The 20,110-nt window shown below is 37.2% G+C and overlaps 1 protein-coding gene across 5 annotated transcripts in view; it reads right to left on the reverse strand.

The window, feature by feature from the left end:
• The window catches only part of LOC123877978, a 26,471-nt gene continuing 6,361 nt past the window's right edge, over positions 1-20,110 (reverse strand). Inside the window, exons 9-20 of one of the 5 annotated variants that reach the window (XM_045924924.1) lie at positions 19,153-19,251; positions 18,232-18,328; positions 17,713-17,818; positions 12,146-13,460; positions 11,648-11,707; positions 11,195-11,221; positions 4,862-4,978; positions 4,312-4,403; positions 3,693-3,785; positions 3,048-3,107; positions 2,396-2,564; positions 1-1,118 (exon numbers count right to left, since the gene is read on the reverse strand). In XM_045924924.1, coding sequence (XP_045780880.1) covers positions 7-1,118; positions 2,396-2,564; positions 3,048-3,107; positions 3,693-3,785; positions 4,312-4,403; positions 4,862-4,978; positions 11,195-11,221; positions 11,648-11,707; positions 12,146-13,460; positions 17,713-17,818; positions 18,232-18,328; positions 19,153-19,251 — 3,347 coding nt within the window. In that variant the 3' untranslated portion in view covers positions 1-6. Of the gene's footprint in view, positions 1,119-2,395; positions 2,565-3,047; positions 3,108-3,692; positions 3,786-4,311; positions 4,404-4,861; positions 4,979-7,710; positions 9,812-10,466; positions 10,748-11,194; positions 11,222-11,647; positions 11,708-12,145; positions 13,461-17,712; positions 17,819-18,231; positions 18,329-19,152; positions 19,252-20,110 lie in introns of those variants that run through there. The other 4 variants (XM_045924926.1, XM_045924925.1, XM_045924927.1 and 1 more) reach the window with 4 other exon arrangements.

Here is a 20,110-nt window from a genome sequence, read left to right on the forward strand (position 1 = left end):
AAGTTTTTAATCTTCGTCCGAACCGCTGCATTCGTCGACAACAACGCCAGTGGATATCAAAGCGAGGATCTCTTCGTCGTCCATTTCGTCGTCTTCGTCCATTTCGTCATTTTCGTCGAACGTCTCAGCATTTATCATCTCAACATTCTTTATTGTCAACTTCGGTTTGGAATCAGTAATTTTCTTAGTTGCCACAACTTCTTTGTTAACTTGATTCTCTTTCTTAGTTGCCGCAACTTTGCTAACTTGAGTCACTTCCTTAGTTGCCACATTTTTGCTAACTTGATTCGGTTTGGGTTGAGTTACATTAGGTTTCTCAGCATTTTTTACTGCTTTTGGTGTTGGTTCAAGTTTTTTAGTTGCTACAGCTTGGTTGGTTACAGTATTTTTTCCAACTACAGTAGTTTTTGGTGCAGATTCAGTTGCTTTTTTAGTTGCCACAGATTCTTCGTTGACCTGATTAGGTTTGGGTTGAGTTAAATTGGTTGTTATTTTTGTTGCTTCTGTAACTTTTTTAGTTGCTACAACTTCTTGGGTTTCCTGATTTGGTTTCGGCTTTGACACTGATGTTGGAGTAGGAGTTTTTTCTATATTAACTTTTTTAACTGTAGTATTTTCTGTAGTAGCCTGGGTTGGTTTAGATTTCGATGCATTGCTTGGCATATTTGCTTTTTGAACATTTTGAGTTGTTTTGACTACATTTGGTTTAGTTTCAGACACTTTATTTGATGTTACATCACTTGGCTTTACACTAACTTCAACTTTTTTAGTGTTTTGATTAGATTCAACTTTCTTTGCAACATTCACTTTATTACTATCACTCTGTGCTGTAACTTTCTTGTTGCCAGATTCGTCTTTCTTTGTACTCGTCATAGGAAGTTGATCATTTCTGCTTATCGGTTTACTTTTAACAGTCGGTTGTTTATCTTCCGAACTCGATGTTGCTTGTTTCACAATTTTGTCATTTGAAGAAGTTTGAATAATTTCCTTCTCTGCGACTTGTTTTTCTTCCTGTTTGGATTTTGATGGGAGTTTTACTTTTTTCACAAACCCAGTGTTCAGTCTCATGGGTAGGTCGTTGAATCTGTAGTATGGCTGCCCAGTTACCGTCAAATTACCTGTAAAATTATCGATATATTAGATATCCAACTATTACAATTTCAGTTCAGTTACTGTCTCTAACATACTAGGTGAATTTTTACCTACATGGAACAGCCTGTATAATGAATGAGTGGGAACGAGTTGGCTAGCATCACTTCGGTGCCGAGCGCCACAAAATACCTAATGTTTGTGCACTGTGCAACCAAGTAGGCACCCTACCATTCATTTATTTTATATTCTTACCGACATATTGTGATTGTTCTGCGTAGTTTTCTCATCTGTATTCATTTAATTAATATAAGTATAGAGGAATGTGCAGCGCCCAGACAAGTCGACAAGACTTAAGAGCGCTAAGAATATAAAATATAAATATTTATAAGATTAATGTTATATAATAAATAAATAAATAAATCTTTACTGCCTCTAGAGCAGTCTTTCCCAACGTGGGCGATAACGCCCCCTTGTGGGCGCTGCAGGCCTAAAGGGGGGCGGTAAGAGACCCAGAAAAAAAAGGGGGCATTGTGTAGGGCTTTGGGGTCGATTTATAATTTCATCTACCTAGCCAGGAAGACTCTTAGACACCGACTGAGCCTCAGCCGGAAGAAGAACTTATAGAATTGACAACAAACGAAGAAATAAAAATCAAGTTCAAAAATGGATATCAAGAATTTTGGCTACAAAAACCGATCCCGCAATTGTACCCTGGATTGTGGTCAATTGTTCAACGATTTTTGATAGCATTCCCATCGTCATATTTGTGTGAACGTGGATTTAGTGCCGTGGCAACGCTGCTTACTAAAAAGAGAAATCGTTTGCGTGTTACCGAACGTGGCGACTTGCGGCTGTTTTTGAGTAAATTGGAACCTGATATCAACAAACTTATTGAACAGCATCAGATTCAACCTTCACATTAGTTTTTATATAAGAATTGATTATGTTTGTTTTATTTTCAATAAAAGATACTCTGTCCGAATACTATAAATTTGCGTTTCAATAATCAGTTATTAGTACTTAGCGGTTTTTAAGTATGTTTAAAAAGGGGGGCGTTAAAAAATAATTTATTCTTAAAGTGGGCAGTAGACAAAAAAAGGTTGGGAACCCCTGCTCTAGAGTGAATAGGCACCTTCTCTCAGATAAGTGGTGACTGCCCGTAAGTGGAGTTACATAAGAGCCATAGAACGTAAGGAATAACATGTATAATTTAAATGTGTAACTCTGTGGGCAGGTCCTAAAGGAAATAAATAAATAAATAAGTGGTAGGGTTAGGGGAAATCCGGGCTCTAGCGTCATTCACCGTATCGCAGGTTCCTCGCGTTGCACAAGCGGTCAAAGTCCGCGATGCCGGCGACGCGCACGATGTACGAGAGCTGTCCGCTCGCGTACTTCGACCTCATCTCGATGATATTGTACGTCTTCGCGAACTGCTGCAACTCCTCGGGCTCCGGTCTCGAGGTGAACGCTAACTGGAAACATCATTACATCATCAATTAAAGTTATAGATAGATAGATAGATAGATAGAAACACTTTATTGCACACAAAAACACATGTAAAGGATAACAACACAGTAAGAAGAAAACAGAAAAAAAAACAATTGTATGCAAAGGCGGCCTTATTGCTTGGCGCAATCTCTACCAGGCAACCTTTGCTCAGTAATAATTTGCTCAATTATATTCTCAATTTAAAAAAAAAAACCCGAACAGACCATCAATAAATTAAAATTATATCTTCAATAATTTAATTTTTTTACCGAACAGACCAATTATAAACAGACAGAAACAAGAAATCTAGTTAAAATTGCATTTTCATCTATTTCCAACTTATCTCAAAAATTTCAAACTAGCTCATCGGAAAGTTATTTTAAAATCCATTTAGTAAAAACTTTGTATCAAACAGACTGACAAGAAAGTGAGTTAAGAAAAAAGTGTTATATAAAAGGAATATTTACCCTTAAATACAGAGGATTGAAGACGTTCAAGAGCCGCTTGGTCACGTTCAGGCCTAAAACCTGCACATTGAAATTTTATATCAATCTTTGAAAAGAGCAACCGCCGAGTTTCTTGCTGGTTCCTCTCGGTAGGAAAGTTATTCCAAACCAGTGGTAGATACTTTTGATGATTCAAACTGAATAAAAGTATTTTGAATTTGAACTAAGGTTTTATACATAAACAAAATGTGTTGGTAGAGCTTCATTTACGAGTATACTTCTATACTTTGCACGATAATCTATACTATAAATATTATAAAGAGGAAACCTTTGTATTTTTGTATGTTTGTATTGAATAGGCTCAAAAACTACTGGACCGATTTCAAAATTTCTTTTACCATTACTTAGAGGGATTCTTCCGAATCCGTATAGGCTATATTTTTATCCCGGAAAATAGATAGGATTTTTCGTGGTAGTGAAAATTGTGGAGTAAGGCGTCGAAAAAACTGCCGTACGTTAACGATTCCACCCGTGCGAAGCCGGGGCGGGTCGCTAGTAATATCATAAAGAGTTAATGTTTGTGAGTTTGTTTGTAGGAAGTAATCTCTGGAACTACTGAACCGATATTATATAACCGATATATACAAATAAAACAAAGTAGCTCACATTGCGTATGTCGTCGCTAGCCTCGTTCCTCAGTTGGTCGGTGACGTATCGCTCGGCGGCCGACGCCGGGTTGTCGGGCAGGGCTTGCCACACCTGGATCATTTTGTACATTTTACAAGATTTCGTCCCTCAAAAGAAAAACGGTTCCTGTCTGTTGTCTGTCTGTCTGTCTGTCTGTCTGTCCGTCCATCCGTTCAATGACGTTGTGTCAAGTCAAGAAAAGTCAAGAAAACCTATAGAGTACTTCCCGTTGACCTAGAATAATAAAATTTGGCAGGTAGGTAGGTATTATAGTACAAGTACAGGAATAAATCTGAAAAAAAGCGAATTTGTGGTTACATCATTTAAAAAAAAAAATTAAATGTGTTTCAAATTTCAAAGTAAGATAACTATACCAAGTGGGGTATCATATGAAAGATCTTTATCTGTAAATTCTTAACAGATTTTTACTTATTTTTATGCATAAAAGTTTTTGATTTATCGTGCAAAATTTCGGAAGAAATACCCGAGTACGGAACACTCGGTGCGCGAGTCTGACTCGCACTTGGCCGGTTTTTTAGGGTTCCGTACCCCAAAAGGTACAAGGTAAAGGTAAGGTAGATAAAAGTTTCTGAAATACCTTGATCATGATCGCCTGCAGTTCCTCCTCAAGTATCTGCGTAGTTCGCTCGTCCAGTTCTACTCGCTCACCGGTGTCCGTATCCTCTGGAACTATATGTTATGCTTGAGATTAATCTACCTTCTTCGGGGCAGTAAGATATAAAGGTGCCTGTCCATTACGTGTGTAGCGGAGCGGAGAAGTGTTTAGGAATATAATAAATCATTTATTAATTTCATGTAGGACAACTATGCCTCTTATGCGACTTCTGAGGCTGAGGTCTATAGAGCGCGCTTTGACTTTGCTCAGACTTAAGACACTGTTAAAACGAGACAGCGTTATACCGCTGCCATAAATCTGTCTCGTTTTAACTGAAACTTAAGTCTAAGCAAAGTGTTTAAATTTTTGTAGCGGCAGTTGTAATATTATTAATTGATGTTTAATAATTGATAAAATATCACGTGTTAGTTTTGTAACGATAGCTTTGTTGATCATATCTCCGCTCCACTCAGGGTTAGCGGACAGGCATCTAATATAACAGGCATATCTTAAGTCAAATAAAACAGCATACCTTTGGCATCCGCTATAATAAGTAATTTGCTTTTCTTGGGCTCTGACGTAGCGCCTTTGGAGTCTATCGGCCTTTTCTTAGCTAGTCGTTGCGGACATATTCTTCGCCTTGGAACCTCTGGAACAAAAAATTAAGGACCTGAATACAAAAGTATTGATTATCTGACTATAGGTATGGCCAAAGAGACGAGATTAAATCCATACTTATAATATTAAAAATGCGAAAATGTGTCTGTCTGTCTGTCTGCTACGCTTTCACGGCTCAACCGCTGAACCGATTTTAATGAAATTTTGTACAGACTTAGGATACATTCCGCGGAAGGACATAGGCTACTTTTTATCCCGGAAAAACAAACAGTTCCCGCGGTATTCCCAAATACTCATCCGCTTGATTGATTCGTATGAAATTTGGTACCGAGGAAGCTTGCGGCCCTGTAATTGACATAGGCATTACATCCCGGAAAATCAAACAGTTCCCACGGGATCTTTAAAAACCTAAATCCACGCGGACGAAGTCGCGGGAATCTTCTGTATCAAATGTTAGGCTATGACGTGAAATCGAAAAAATAGGGCTACTTTAGGGCGTCCTGCGTCGCGTGCGCTCACTAGACGCCTACAATAGTAGACGCCAACGGGTTGATACATGGCATAGGTCTCCTCTTAGAATGAGAACGGTTTGGCGTCCACAATGCTGGCCAAATGCGGATTGGCCAGCAACCGTTTTTTTAAGACTATTAGCCATGCTAATCATGACTGATACTCCCCTTTCCCCTCCAATTAAGCGTAAAGCTTGTGCCAGGACGATACGACAATAGTGCAACGGGTGGTTTGAACCGCCGACTTTTCGGAATTCAATCCGCTCCTCAACCGTTGAGCTATCGAGTATTGTGAATACGTACCAATTAAAGTCACGTTTTATTACACAGACTTCTTAGTTTGAATTCCTTTAGAGTTCTAATAGACAAAACGGCATAAGAGCAGAATTCAATGAAAATGAAAAGTGACTACTAAAATAAGATGTATGTAATTACTTACTTGAAGTACCTATAATATGATTAATCAAAGAAACTTTTAAAACAGGACTGAATATTCAGTTGCGACGAAAAATCTTTCCTGTGAAATGCTTTGAGACGATTACAAAACTGAAAAATAACTTCTGTAAAGTAAAAATTTCAAGTCAACATACTTGTACACAAGTTAAAAAAGATGCAGCAGTTTAAAAATCTGAAAATATTCGACGCCGAAGCTATGAAAAGAGTGAGAAGAATCGATAAAACAAAATATTATCACCGATGTTCCGATGTAGAAGAATAGTTTATATAAAAAAATGTCCTGAAAGTAAGTTCCTCCTGATTGTGTAAAAATCGCCAAAATATAGGTCCTTTGATATATGAGATAATCACGGACATACATACCTACGGATCAAATACAGAACTTCCTTTTTTGAAGTCGATTAAAAACGATAAACCTTTTCGATAAGAAAAAAGTTCGGAACTGATAATGACCAGATGAGAATGAGGAAATTCTCCATACAAGTCCTGCTGAGCACCAAGATTCAAGAACCCAATAGAAGGCTGTATTCGTAGAATTTACAGGAGAGTGGCTACATGGACAAATCTAAAAGCTTCGAATCCACCCTAAAAAAAAAAAAATTAAGAAGTATAACCCTGGCGACGTAGTATCAGAAAACATATTTTGGTAAAACGATCTTTAGTAAAGAAACAACCAGTGAGAGATAGAGTAGAGAAAAAATAAAGATAAATACTTACAAATGACGAAGAGAACACCTTAAAGAGTTTAGATTATGGTTTCCCATAACATATTGTTACAGCTTCCCCTAAAAAGAAATCTTAAGATCCTCAAAGTAAGTTAAGGATCCTCTCGTTCATAGCCTGTGGAAAATCATTTTTTTTGTTATAAAAGAATGCATTCAGCATGCAGTCTTATTTCTTACCTTTTTAATGCAATCCCAACTTCTTTTTCTTCAACCAAATCTTTTTACATAAACTTCCCAGAGTAGCTTCGATTGTAATGGCCTGATCCTGAAAATTTTACGTAACTGTGTTCAACTGTGCCTAGCTGAAACAATAAATGATTATAATATATTATAAATACAATCAAATATTGAAAAAACAAAAAAAAAACAAAAACTTACCTTTCTCTTCAAGGGCAGGTCAGCAAACCAAACGTACGAATTCAGAAATATTTTTCCGGAACCTTTAGCGAAAACTGGCTAGTTGGTTTTTTGGAGAAAAAAAAGTACGCACTGAAAGCTCTTACTTCACACTAATATTATAAAGGGGAAAGTATGTGTGTATGTTTGTTACTCCTTCACGCAAAAACTACTGAATGGATTGGGCTATTTGGAATGGAGATAGATTGTACCATGGATTAGCACACAGGCTACTTTTTATCCCGGAAAATTAAAAAGTTCCCACGGGATTTTTAAAAAACCTACATCCACGCGAACGAAGTCGCGGGCATCAGCTAGTTTACTTATAAATAACATTGAAAATGTTCTGTAATTTTAATGACTGACCCAAAATAATTAGAACTTCAACCCCATTAGTTATTAAAAAGTAATGATCGGCCGACTAAACTAATATTTCAATTATTTTTTATATCATTTAGTAAGATTTGAAACAGATGGTCGTTGAAAATCTACAATTACGGTAATTATATTTTCTAAAGCAATTAATGTAATACCTTCTAAGCATTTAAGATGGGGTTTTTAAGCAAAGCAAGAGGGCAAAATCGGATGCTGCAAAGATGCAGATAATACAAGTCTTTTTTTTTGTTTTGAATACATATACAGAAAAAGAATTCATATTTCTGCTGAATATTTTTAAAGATGTAAAGGAACAAGAATAAAGCGCAGTCCACACTGGGAGCGAAGCGAAACGAAACTAAATTCGTTTCGCTCGCTTACTAAGGAAAATTCTGGCTAAGGGCTGATTTTTCAAACTTTTATCGGAGAAATATATTCGAGGTTTTGAGTTTTTGTATGGGAAATCTGTCAAAACGCCAAATTTATTACTTAGATAAAAGTTGTTTGACGATTGAAAAATTGGCCCTAAATGGCAAAAATTGCATAGTTTAGCTCTGTAGTTCGCGGTGTGAACTGAAGTATGAAAAGACGTGGCTAGCGACATGAGCGAAGCGAAACGAACTCACTTTGATCACTTACTTCCTCGTGTGGCCTGCGCTTTAGAAAAACTTATCCATTTGCGACATACAGTTTATTAACCCAAAAGAATAGTGCAACTAGCAAAAAACAAATTATTATTATTGAAATTAAACCACGATGACCTCTACAAGCACGCTGGACATGCGGTTGCCGACCTATTTTTGAAGCAACTTGGTTTTCGCAATTTTAGCGCCGAGAGCAGCAATAAGCGTCATGTACTTGGAACTAAATGATAGTGATGAGAGATCTGTCAACTTAGTGTCAACACGAAGACCATTCAACCAAAGTGTCAATTTTTATTCCCAGCACGCGCGGTGGGGCATTTCAAATTTAAAAAAAAAAAAACTGTCACTTTGTATGGCTCACCTCTTCCAGCGTACTTGTATTCGTGCCCATTTCAGTAGCTAAGGCTTAGATCTATAGAGCACACTTTGACTTAGCTCAGCCTTAAGTTTCAGTTAAAACGAGACAGATTTATGCAAGCGATATAACGCTGTCTCGTTTTAACAGTCTTAAGTCAAATTGCTGTAGATCTCACTTAAAACTGAAAGACATGTTGCTTAATATTAATTAGTCAAGACAAACGATATCGTCATCAGAATCGGACGCGATATCCATATTCGCGACATCGTATTTGTCGCTCAACTCCGCTCTACATTTAGCGATTTTTTCCTCCAACTTCGCCATAGGGAGATTCGATTGTACTTCAACAACATGCTCACGATTCTCGATCACCAAGTCTAATTTATACTTCATTTTGGCGATCGTCTCGATCGATTCTAGATCCATATCCACGTTCAACACGCAGGAGTGTCTACGCGAACGATCGGTTTCGATCCGTTGATTCTTCCATAGATTGAAGTTGATCCCTTTAACACCTTGGTTGCTTTGCTTCAAGCGTTCGCAAGCGAACTTAGCCTTCATTTCCGAGGGAAGAATTATGGTCATGTTGAAATACTTATTTCGGATATCGTCCTCACCTACTATGATTAGGGGTGTGCGATTGATTTTCCCAAGATCCAAATCGCGCAACCACTTCCTCGATTCGGCGTTTTCGGGTAACAGACAAAAGTAACCAGGTTGACAGTAACCGTATTTCACGAAATCAGTTTTACTCTTCCCGTCCAACTGGTGGTACTTGTACATCTTGTATATGATAGTATCTTTTACCTTGCGCGCTAATGGTAGAGTCAGGGGTTTGTTTGCTTTGAACGCGATTTGGATGATGTCCTTATCGTGGCCGGGGATTAAAGGCATCGGGGTTAAACTCGGGCAGGGTAGGAAATCTATCGAGCGTTCGTTTAGCCCGTTATCGAATGCCTCCTTATCTATTGCTACGGCTTTTAAAAAGACGTTTACTTTCTGTAGCTCGTAGGTCAATTGCATCTTGTGTTTTTCGAGAGCGCGGGCGGATGACGGTGGCATGTCTACGTAAACGCGTGTACCTTTCTCGTTGACGACCTTCTTGACAAACTTCCACTTACCTATATTGACGTCTTCTAACCTTTTGTTCTGTAACTTCAGCTTGGTGAGGGGATCGATGTTGCGATACCTGGAATGTCCGGGCAGCCACACCGCCGCGCGCTCGTACCACAGCTCCTCCGTGGTGTAAACCAACACATTGAAGAGACCGAATTCGCTGAAATCCAAGTTAAGAAGCCAATCCCTAGATCGCCCATCGCGGGTTATCATTTCGTGTCTGTACGAGCTGTTTTGTTTCGCTAATGTGAACTCTGGTGCCCATCCTTGAGACGTCTGTGTTACCTTTAAAAGAGCAAGTATACTATTGTAAGCAAAACAGTAACCGTAGTATTCAGCAAAATTTCATGAATACAAAACTTGCCATTGCCAAATCCGTCCAACATAGCATTTAAAAAAAAAATCACAACTATACACTATCCGCGGAAGGACGTTGGTGTAACGCTCTCTCTGTTACGTAAATACAAATAATAGAGACAAAAAAACTCAGTGGGCGTTAACCATTTTGAGTCACCAACCAAAAAACATTCGAAATTCAATTCGAGAATGTTTTTCAAAAATCATTCAAAATACAATTCGAAAATATTTTCAAAAACATTCGAAATTCAATTCTGAAAATGTTTTCAAGAACCAATCGAAATTCAATCAGAAAACATAGTTTCGTTTGTGATTGGTTGGTGCCTCAAAATGGTTAGCGTCTACTGAGATTTTTGCCTTTATCTTTTGTATGGGATTACGTAACAGAGAGAAGGCTATATTAACTTCTTTCCGTGGATAGGGTATAGTTAATGTTCAACATGCGATATGATTCGACTAGCGCATCCCCTTTGTACAGCCAGCAACAAAGCTAGGTTTGCATCCGTCCATAGTCGCTTGTACTGAGTGCAAACCAAGTTTTATTGCTGACTGTACTTTGACGATACTACGTCAGAAAACATACCTTTATCAGTTGCTTGACGAGGAAATCCTTCAACTGCACCGTCTCAAACTCCTCAATGGGCTGAAAATCGTCCTTACACAGATACAAACTATGGCCGTCCTGTTTGGTTTCCTGTATCGCTACCGGTTGTACAGTCTCATGGTACGCCTGTGTTGGTACGAACTGGTACTGAGCGGGCATAGGGACCATTACCGGGCCACCCATCATGATCCCCGGTGGACCAACTTGGGCCATGTGTATTGGCGTATTGGCCAAGCTTGGCATTACATTCCAATCTGAAACTATTGATGAACCCTTTAGATGGATAGTCTTCATTGCTACAACGATACAACGTAATTTTTTCTTTATACCAAAGCTGAAACTATAAAATATTTTTATTCAAAGAATGTGTATTTTCTACTGAAAACAGTCAAAGCTGCAGCTCGATTGCGGTAGAATGACAGCTACAATGTCACGATCGCAATCACCTCTGATTGGTTGACGCTCGCTCACTATTGGCTACAATGCATTGTTGCAACAAGAATACCATAAATTCAGCCAATCACAGCAATTGCGATTGTAATAATGATTGATGCAGGTTTTTCGGAATCAACCTGCTGGTTTTATTAGGTCATTAATATTGCTTTGTACACAAATGACAAACCGAAATGTATTGTTATCTCTTTCATAACGATCCCTGCAGAAAAGATAGCTATTTCTGAATGCTGTAGGACCAAATAATAACTTACTTTGATCAGTCGCTCTAGGCTGTCCACCTGTGGACGAAGAAATCATATTTCCAATATTACATTATAATAAGTGGAATTCATTCACTCCAAACGCGTAAATTGCGACTTGGTACTATCCAACACTAGCACTTCTCCTTTCAGCAAAGGTTGCCTGGTAGAGATTGCTCCAAGCAATAAGGCCGCCTTTACACAGAATTGTTTTTTCTGTTTTCTTCTTTCTGTGTTGTGATCCTTTACATTTGTTTTTGTGTGCAATAATGTGTTCTATCAACCTATCTATTTATTTCTCCATTTTACTATACTGCAAATATTTTTCTACGTTATTTTAATCATTTTTAGAGTCCCGTACTTCAAAAGTAAAAACGGAACCCTTATAGGATCTTAGGGCCCTAAAAATACCCCTAGTTAACGTAAAAGCTAAAAACACGTATTATATCAAAGTAACATATTCACCTGCACTCAAATTCGGATCATCGGAATGCCTAGAGCTTTTTGCCGGAACATCAGTATCATCTGAAAACATAATTTCAAATTATTAAACAGTTATTACAAATGTAAATAGTTTCCCCGTTTCAATTTTAAACTCAAATATTCTTTTTGTTTCAAATAAAGGATACATATAAACGCCAAAATACATAATAGTAAAATGAGGAGGTCAAATCACTGACCTCTACTTATACAAGTACGCTGGACATGCGATTGCAGACTTATTTTAGAAGCAGCTTGATTTTCATGTAAACTAAATGTTAGTGATGAGACATAGCTGTCAACATAGTGTCAAAAAAAGGAAGTATCAGTTTGATTCTTGCTACGCTCCGTGGGGTGCTTCGAAACGGTACAACTGATATTTTGTATGGTACACCTTTTCCAGCGTACTTGTATATGTCCATGTCTGTGGGTCATATAAATGTAAAACCGAACAATTCGGATGTCCGCGAAACAATATCTTACCTTTGGCGGGTCGTTTCTGACGGCGGTATTTCGCAGGGAAATCGGACAAAACCGTGTCGAAAATCATCTCTTCATCCTCTAGGGTGTGAACCGAGTTAAACTTTATTACCATTTCTATGAAGGATACATCTTGGTTACCAAACATTTTCTTCAATATTTTCGCGACGGAGGACTGGAGTTCGGAAATGACGCGCGGTCTTAAGTCGTTTGGCAAGTAACTGCCGTGGGACGACATCAGTTTATCCGCGATCTGTTCGATTGCGGTGGTTCTCTTAGACTTTTCTAGGCTCGGTCTGCCTTTCCTTTCGCTGGATTCGGGGCGGGATCTCTCGTATTCCTTGCGTTTCCGAGAATATTCCTCGTAGCTGTCTCCCGAATCGCTGGAGTCTTCGTCCTGATCACGAGGCTCGTAGCTCGAATCCTTCTTCAATTCACCCTTTCTATACAACTCCGCTTTCTTAGTAAAATCCACCGCCCTCTTGTACACTTCGTCGATCTCCTTCTGCAATTGCTCCTGTTTTTTGAGTATCTCCTTCTTTCGTTCCTCGATGTACACTTCTTTTTTACGTGGGATGTCATCTTTCATTTCAAAGTCGGGTTCGTAGCGAGAGTCACCTCTGTCCCTTCGGCCGGATGTCTCGGGCTGTTCGCGATAGTCGCGTCGCTCTTCAAAACCTTTTCTAGCAAATTTATCATCTCGAAGGGCACGATCGTCGTCCATATAACGGCTGGTCCCTTTAGGACTCATCTGTGGTACCGGTTTCCATTTTCCGGCGGCTTGTCGCCGTCTCATTTCCTCTTCAAAGTTTTCACGATCGGCATTCCTTTGCCGGATAAATTCCTCGCTGACGAGCTTTTTGTTCTGCGGCGGTTTCCAGACCGCCGATGTTTTCTCGAGATCTCTGTCGGGGAAGTTGGGTCGACCCGGATGTTGGTAGTGGGGGTTTTTGCTGTCATGTCCGGGCCACGTGGGAGGCGGAGGAGGCTCGCACATTTCCGGGCTCCTACGTTTCTCTAAAGCCCAGGAGCGCCGAGGCGAGCGCGGTGAAGGCGAGTGGCGTCGCGCGCGATTCAATGGCGAGCGATCCCGTCTCGGAGACCGAGACAGACGGTTCCCAGAGCGAGATATCTTCGGCTCTTGCTCGGGAGCCCTCGGTACATCAAACTTTTGAAGTCTACCCGCATCCCTTCTATCTTCAGGGTCCTTGTGACCGAATTCCTTCTCCTGCCAACGCTCCTGCCCCCTTACAGGATAAGGAACGTCCTCGCGGACGTTGGGACGGTAACCACCTGAGTACTTAGCTTCGTTTGACGCCTGTAAATTGAAATTTAGTATGCAAACACGAAAAAGACAGTTAATGGAAAAGAAATGCTGTGATTGTTATTACAACGGGATAGATTGTAATATATAATATTTAGCATTTAAATCTAAAACTTATACTTATTACTTCCTTTAAATAAATAATTCTTCTTAATAATCATTCTTATATTATATTTGATATTCGCAAAACCTGTTCTAGTAGAATTTTAATCGTCGTTTAGTTTCGCTTAGTTCCATTATCCTCTTTTCTTGATTTCCTTTGTTTGCTATTTTAACTGGTATAATAACATTTTCGTTATGGTCTGTCTTGATTATAAAGACCATTCCATTTCATCGTGTTCTGATTGCATTAGTTATTATTGAATATAATCATTGTTTATTTAGAACACACTTTTAGGAAGAATCCGTAAATTAAATACAACAATTAATCTAAAGTGTGTCTTATTTTACTGTGTTCAAAATATTTATTTTCATCACATTGTATTGCAAGACAGATTACATATTCGTCTCAATAATCGTCCTAGTTTTTTCTTGAAACTTGATTAGATTCTTATTTCTGTCTTATTTAAAAACTCCTGGTTCGTAAGGTTTTTGGTGTTTTGACTATGGTCAAAACCAGAATAAACAGTTATATTTGACCAAAGGACAGACAAAGTCTATTGTGTATTACCAAATGTAAAAACATTATGATGACTGTCATTTCAAGATTAAATCTTCATTTTGATGATTATTATCCTTTGGAAATCATTGTGTAAGAATATGTAGTTGATATTCAATACCATTAGAGGCAAGAAATGCTTCATGTCATCATTTCTTGTTCAAAATAATAGCTTAGAATTTCTTCATGACTCATTTCAAGATTAAATCTTCATTTTGATAGTAATCTTTTGGAAATCTTTGTGTAAGTATAAATATGTAGTTGATATCCAATACCTTTAGAGGCACAAAATGCTTCATGTCACCATTCCTTGTACAAAATAATAGCTTAGAATTTCTTCATGACTCATTTTAAGATTAAATCTTCATTTTGACGGTAATCCTTTGGAATTCACTGTGTAAGTATAAATATGCAGTTGATATCCAAAACCTTTAGAGGTACGAAATGCTTCATGTCACCATTCCTTGTACAAAATAATAGCTTAGAATTTCTTCATGACTCATTGCAAGATTAAATCTTCATTTTGATAGTAATCTTTTGGAAATCATTGTGTAATTATATGTAGTTGATAATCTTTACTTTTAGAGGCACGAATGCTTCATGGCATCATTCCTTGTACAAAATAATAGCTTAGATCATAAAATATATGCAGACGTCTTCTAGTCACCGCATTCCTATGCCTAGTCATTTTTTCCATATGGTATGACCATCACAAAAGGATGCCTATAATATTTTTTTTTAATTGTTAGATAGGCTTGCACTTGAGGGCAGTCATGCTTGAGAAATAAAGCCTGATGAGGTCTCTACTGGAGAGCGCTAAGCTAGATGGCTATACACTCTTGCCTTAAAGGTATTCAAGTTATACTTGACACCAAACACGGACTCCTTTACCCTGTTGGAAGTAAATCGATTTGCTGAAGTTGTTTAAGCCGTTGTCTTCAAGTTACTAGAAAATTGTATTCGATAACTTCTTCCATCTATCAGTAAAAAAATGTTTATATTGCTGAATCTTGTAAAATAAGCTTTTTATTTGCTATTGTGCTTGTCTGATTCGTTTATATTTTAAATACAAGAGTAAAGTCCAATTTAGTGTCTTTTTCTCTCAAAATTTCTCCAGTAAATACTGGTCAGATATTCAGATAGCGTCGGAATTTCAGCAATCTCAACGTCAACAAATCAGCCTTATTTGATCCATTATGAAAGAAATCTTTCTACTACCTTTTTCTTCATCTAAATAAAGTCATTTATCAATATCAAGGGTCAATAACACAAAAAATATTAGTGTTAAGTTCTCTTCGTAGATTTTTCGTTAGAATTTTCTTTGTTTCGTTTTGTGAATTTATCGGATTTGCTTTATGCAAAAAAAAAAATCTTTGTGATTATTAGATTGTACAGATTATTTAAAATCTAAACCTTTGTGAAGTTTTGTTAGTCCTCTCCATCTTCTTTTGTTCCCTAATCGTATTAACTGTACTGTACAATATCTCAGTGAAGTAATTTTCTTTTGTTAAAGTCTACTTTACCTTCTTTTGTTAAAGTCTTCTTCATCTTCTTTTGTTCCCACATCACTACTATACTGTACAATATCCCAGTTGAAATCCTTTTGAAGTCATATTCTTTTAAAGTCTTCTTCATTTGCTTCTATTCTCTTATCGCTCCTGTACTAAATGTACAATATCCCAGTTGGAATCACATAGATATTTGCGATAATTATATTGCAATCCTTTTGAAGTCATCTTCTTTTATTAAAGTCTTCTTCATTTACTTCTATTATCGCTCCTGTATTAAATGTACAATATCCCAGTTGGAATCACATACGTATTTCCGATAATTATATTGCAATCCTTTTGAAGTCATCTTCTTTTATTAAAGTCTTCTTCATTTACTTCTATTATCGCTTCTATATTAAATGTACAATATCCCAGTCGGAATCACATACGTATTTCCGATAATTATATTGCAATCCTTTTGAAGTCGTCTTCTTTTATTAAAGTCTTATTCATTTGCTTTTGTTCCCTCATCGCTCCTGTACTAAATGTACAATATCCCAGTTGGAATCAAATAGCTATTTCTGCAAAGTAATAAGGGACAATATATACTTTTTTCCATTCAAAAACGTTTCTATTTTTATTTATTAAAAGGCTAAGGCCTTTTTGGATGGCCTTTATATATCACGCAAAATTGTAATTCAGATATCGAAAATCCTTTGGTTCCTATCGGTACTTTGCAGGCAGCAGATAATCCAAACTTTACCACTTGATTACATGCTACATTACATAGCATATTTCATTAATCATCAATTTTGTATATCAGGACTCGGAGTGTCTTGGCAAGGAGCTGTTAAAGAAGATATGTATTTAATTTTATTGCAGTACATAACTCCTTATATTATTTTTCCTTCCTCAGAAACTCTTTAGTTCTGTTTGCCGTTAATAAAGCATATTTTCTACCTCTTCTGGAAAGGCTGGTCATTTTTCGTGCACAGAATCAGTGGCTTTTCAGCACGCAATGCAGCTAATATTCTCTACATCATATACGCCGATGCAGGTTTGACTTGTACAGTAATTAGATTGGAAAATAGGATATTTTATCACGGAATAAATCATCAATTCAAATGGTAGTTGAATGTTCTTGGAAGTCTACATTTTGCTCATACAGTCAGATACATAACTTGAGAAATCCATCTATTTTGCTTTTGTACAGTATAGTTCTTAGATTACAAACATTTCTTAGATTCTTCTCATCATTATGTATAATAACAGAAGATTTAGGTTCATCCGTGCATTACTTATTGATTTTTGTATATAAAGCGCATACATAATTCATGTAGAGTTGGTTCCAATTTGGTTCTACCTTCTAAACCATTTTTATGATAGTTCTTCTATTTACCCACATATTTTACTCCCTTTACAAATCTGTTACCTTTTTACCTTTTACTTATTACCTTCTCTCAAAAATTTGCCTTAAGTAAAAAAGTTTTGACGCTTCAAAACCCTGGATCCTCAAAACTGGTAGTTTTAACAGCTGCCCACAATTTCCTGTCTCTAGCAGACATCTATGTTCCCAGGCAAACAAAAAATTTTAAAGCGATACCTGCAATCCTCTATAGAAAAATGTTAGCATTTCTACGATGTACAACAGGGTGTAATTAGAATGCTACCGAAAACTTATTCAATTAATAACTAATTCAATACCAATAACCATTTGACTTATACTTGTAGTTTGTGATTTAGTATTTTTTAAACCCGCAATGTATAGCGTGCAAAACTTGGGGCCATTGCTCCGCCTACAACGCGGCATTGACCCCGCGGCACCTAACTACGCTACTTTCGTCGACCTCTAGCGTCAGTCAGATGTTTTCTTTGCAATACATTGCGAACTTTTGAAAAATACAGGTTTTTTTCGCGTTTTTACTGTGGTATCTTATTCGTGATTATCAGTACCTATCTTCGTTTTTGCTAGCATACTAATTATATCCTGTATAATTTAATGAGTTTTTATTTGCTTGGTGAAAATTAATCTATAGAAAAGAGCTTAAAACGTTTGTTAAAACTATAAAAGCCGCGTTTCGTTAAGGTTACCACTTACTTGCGTAGGCGGCTCGTATGCGGGACGAACGGTCTTGATACTTGGTCGGCTGTCTTGATACTCCATTGGCATCGGTTTGTCGCCGTGATGACGTGTTGGGGAGTACCTGGATTAGTTATTTTTGTTTGTGATGTAGTCCACACTAATTTATACTAATATTATAAAGAGGTTAAGTTTGTATGTATGTAGTATATTTGGATGTAGTAGGCAATCTCCAAAATCAATGATCAAATTCTAAAAATTCTTTCACTGTGAAGACATCTTTTTTATGGATGTAACCAAAAATCCACAGTTTTCGGATTTTTTCCTTTACTACAAGACCTACCTACCTGCAAAATTTCATGATTCAACAGGAAGCACACTATAGGTTTTCTTGACAGACGCGACAGACAGATGAACAGTCGTACAGATAGACAGACAGTCAACGTGATCCTATAAGGATTCCTTTTTGCTTTTGAATACGGAACCTTACTAAAAGTAGATTCTTTTTCCTTTTGAGTACGGACCCCTTATATTCACCTCATAGCCTGTCTCCTCGGCGACTCGCGTCTCGCGTGAGGCGGCAAGTCCCGAATATCCTCGCGCTCTCTGCCGGGGTGAGGCATACGTCTGTCCGCTGATAAACAAAACACCAATATTTATCTAAAGGGTTTACAAGGTACAAGTTTTATCTAAAGGGCTTTTAGAATGTCTTTGGTCATCAATATTATTTTTTTATTTTTTTATTTATTTATATATATATTATTATTATATATATTTATATTATATATATATATATATATATATATATATATATAATAATAATATAATATATATATATTATTTATATTTATATTAGTTCTCTTTCTGTGTCCTATATTTTCTCATTGCTGAGGGTCGTTACTCCTTGCCATTTGACATGACAGTTGACACATATGGCGAGTGAGTTCACAAAATGTATGCACTGTTTTATTGAACATTTCAATCAATCAATTTATTGCAAAGGGTTATATACATTGGTCTTAACCTAAGCTTATAATAAGTACAGCCAGCCTTACGGCATGCAATATCACACTAATATTATAAAGGAGAAAGTTTGTATGTGTGTGTGTGTGTGTGTGTGTGTGTGTGTGTGTGTGTGTGTATGTTTGTTACTCCTTCACGCAAAAACTACTGGACGGATTGGGCTGAAATTTAGAATGGAGATAGATTATACCCTGGATTAGCACATAGGCTACTTTTTATCCCGGAAAATCAAAGGGTTCCCACGGGAATTTTATAAAACCTACATCCACGCGAACCAAGTCGCGGGTATCAGCTAGTTTTACATAATTACAGTTTTAAAAAAAATGAAATATAATCTCTGACAAAAATTAATTCTAATGTCAAGAAAGAGAATGGTAACAATCATTATATTTTATATCTATTGTCGTTTTATTTATTGTATTGGTATTTATTTACCTGGCGAATGAGAAGGCGGCGAAATCCTTCCTCGGACGTATGCTTCTGTCCTTGGCGGAGAAATTCGCCTGTGAGAGGGCGACGAAACCCTTTCTGTCACTAGATAAGGAAAGGAGGGGTCTTAAATAAAATCCATATCACACTAACTGTGTATGTTTGTTACTCCTTCACGCAAAAACTACTAGACGGATTGGGCTGAAATTTAGAATGAAGATAGATTATACCCTGGATTAGCACATAGGCTACTTTTTATCCGGGAAAATCAAAGAGTTCCCACGGGAATTTTAAAAAAACCTACATCCACGCGAACGAAGTCGCGGGTATCAGCTAGTCCTATTAGGTTTAATAATTGACCAAACGAAACGACGTCTCTGAGTCTGCTGGAGTGAAATTACACTTGTCCGTCCGTTCATCTGTCAGAGCCTTATAACTTCTGAATTACTGAACTTAATTACTTCAAATTTAAACATAATGAAAAAATATAAAAATCTTCAATTCAGGGGGCTTTCATACGAAACATGGGGCTTTACAGTGGAGATAGAATTTAACCCTATATGTCCAAACAGCTACATATTAGAAACTGAAACTTGTATATAATTTTAGTTAACCGAAAAATTTGAAAGACTTTGAGAAAGATGTTTTGACAGTATTTGTAATTGAAATCTTTCAAGTCAAATAAATTCTGGTCACTGAAAAATCAACTACTCGTCGAAAGTGTATCTTTACACTTATCTTAAAAAAATTCAATCAAAATGCAGACATTTAATACCGCAAATCTCCGTAGAGCCTCAATAGCTCAACCGGTAAAGGAGTGGACTGAAAACCGAAAGGTCGACGGTTCAAACCCCGCCCGTTGCACTATTGTCGTACCTACTCCTAGCACAAGCCTTAGTCATTTAACATGGCTAATATTCTTTTTAATAAAAAAAAATCTGTTTATAGTCTATCTGCGATAAGT

The sequence above is a fragment of the Maniola jurtina genome, chromosome 25 (assembly GCF_905333055.1).
Source record: "Maniola jurtina chromosome 25, ilManJurt1.1, whole genome shotgun sequence".
NCBI lineage: Eukaryota > Metazoa > Arthropoda > Insecta > Lepidoptera > Nymphalidae > Maniola > Maniola jurtina.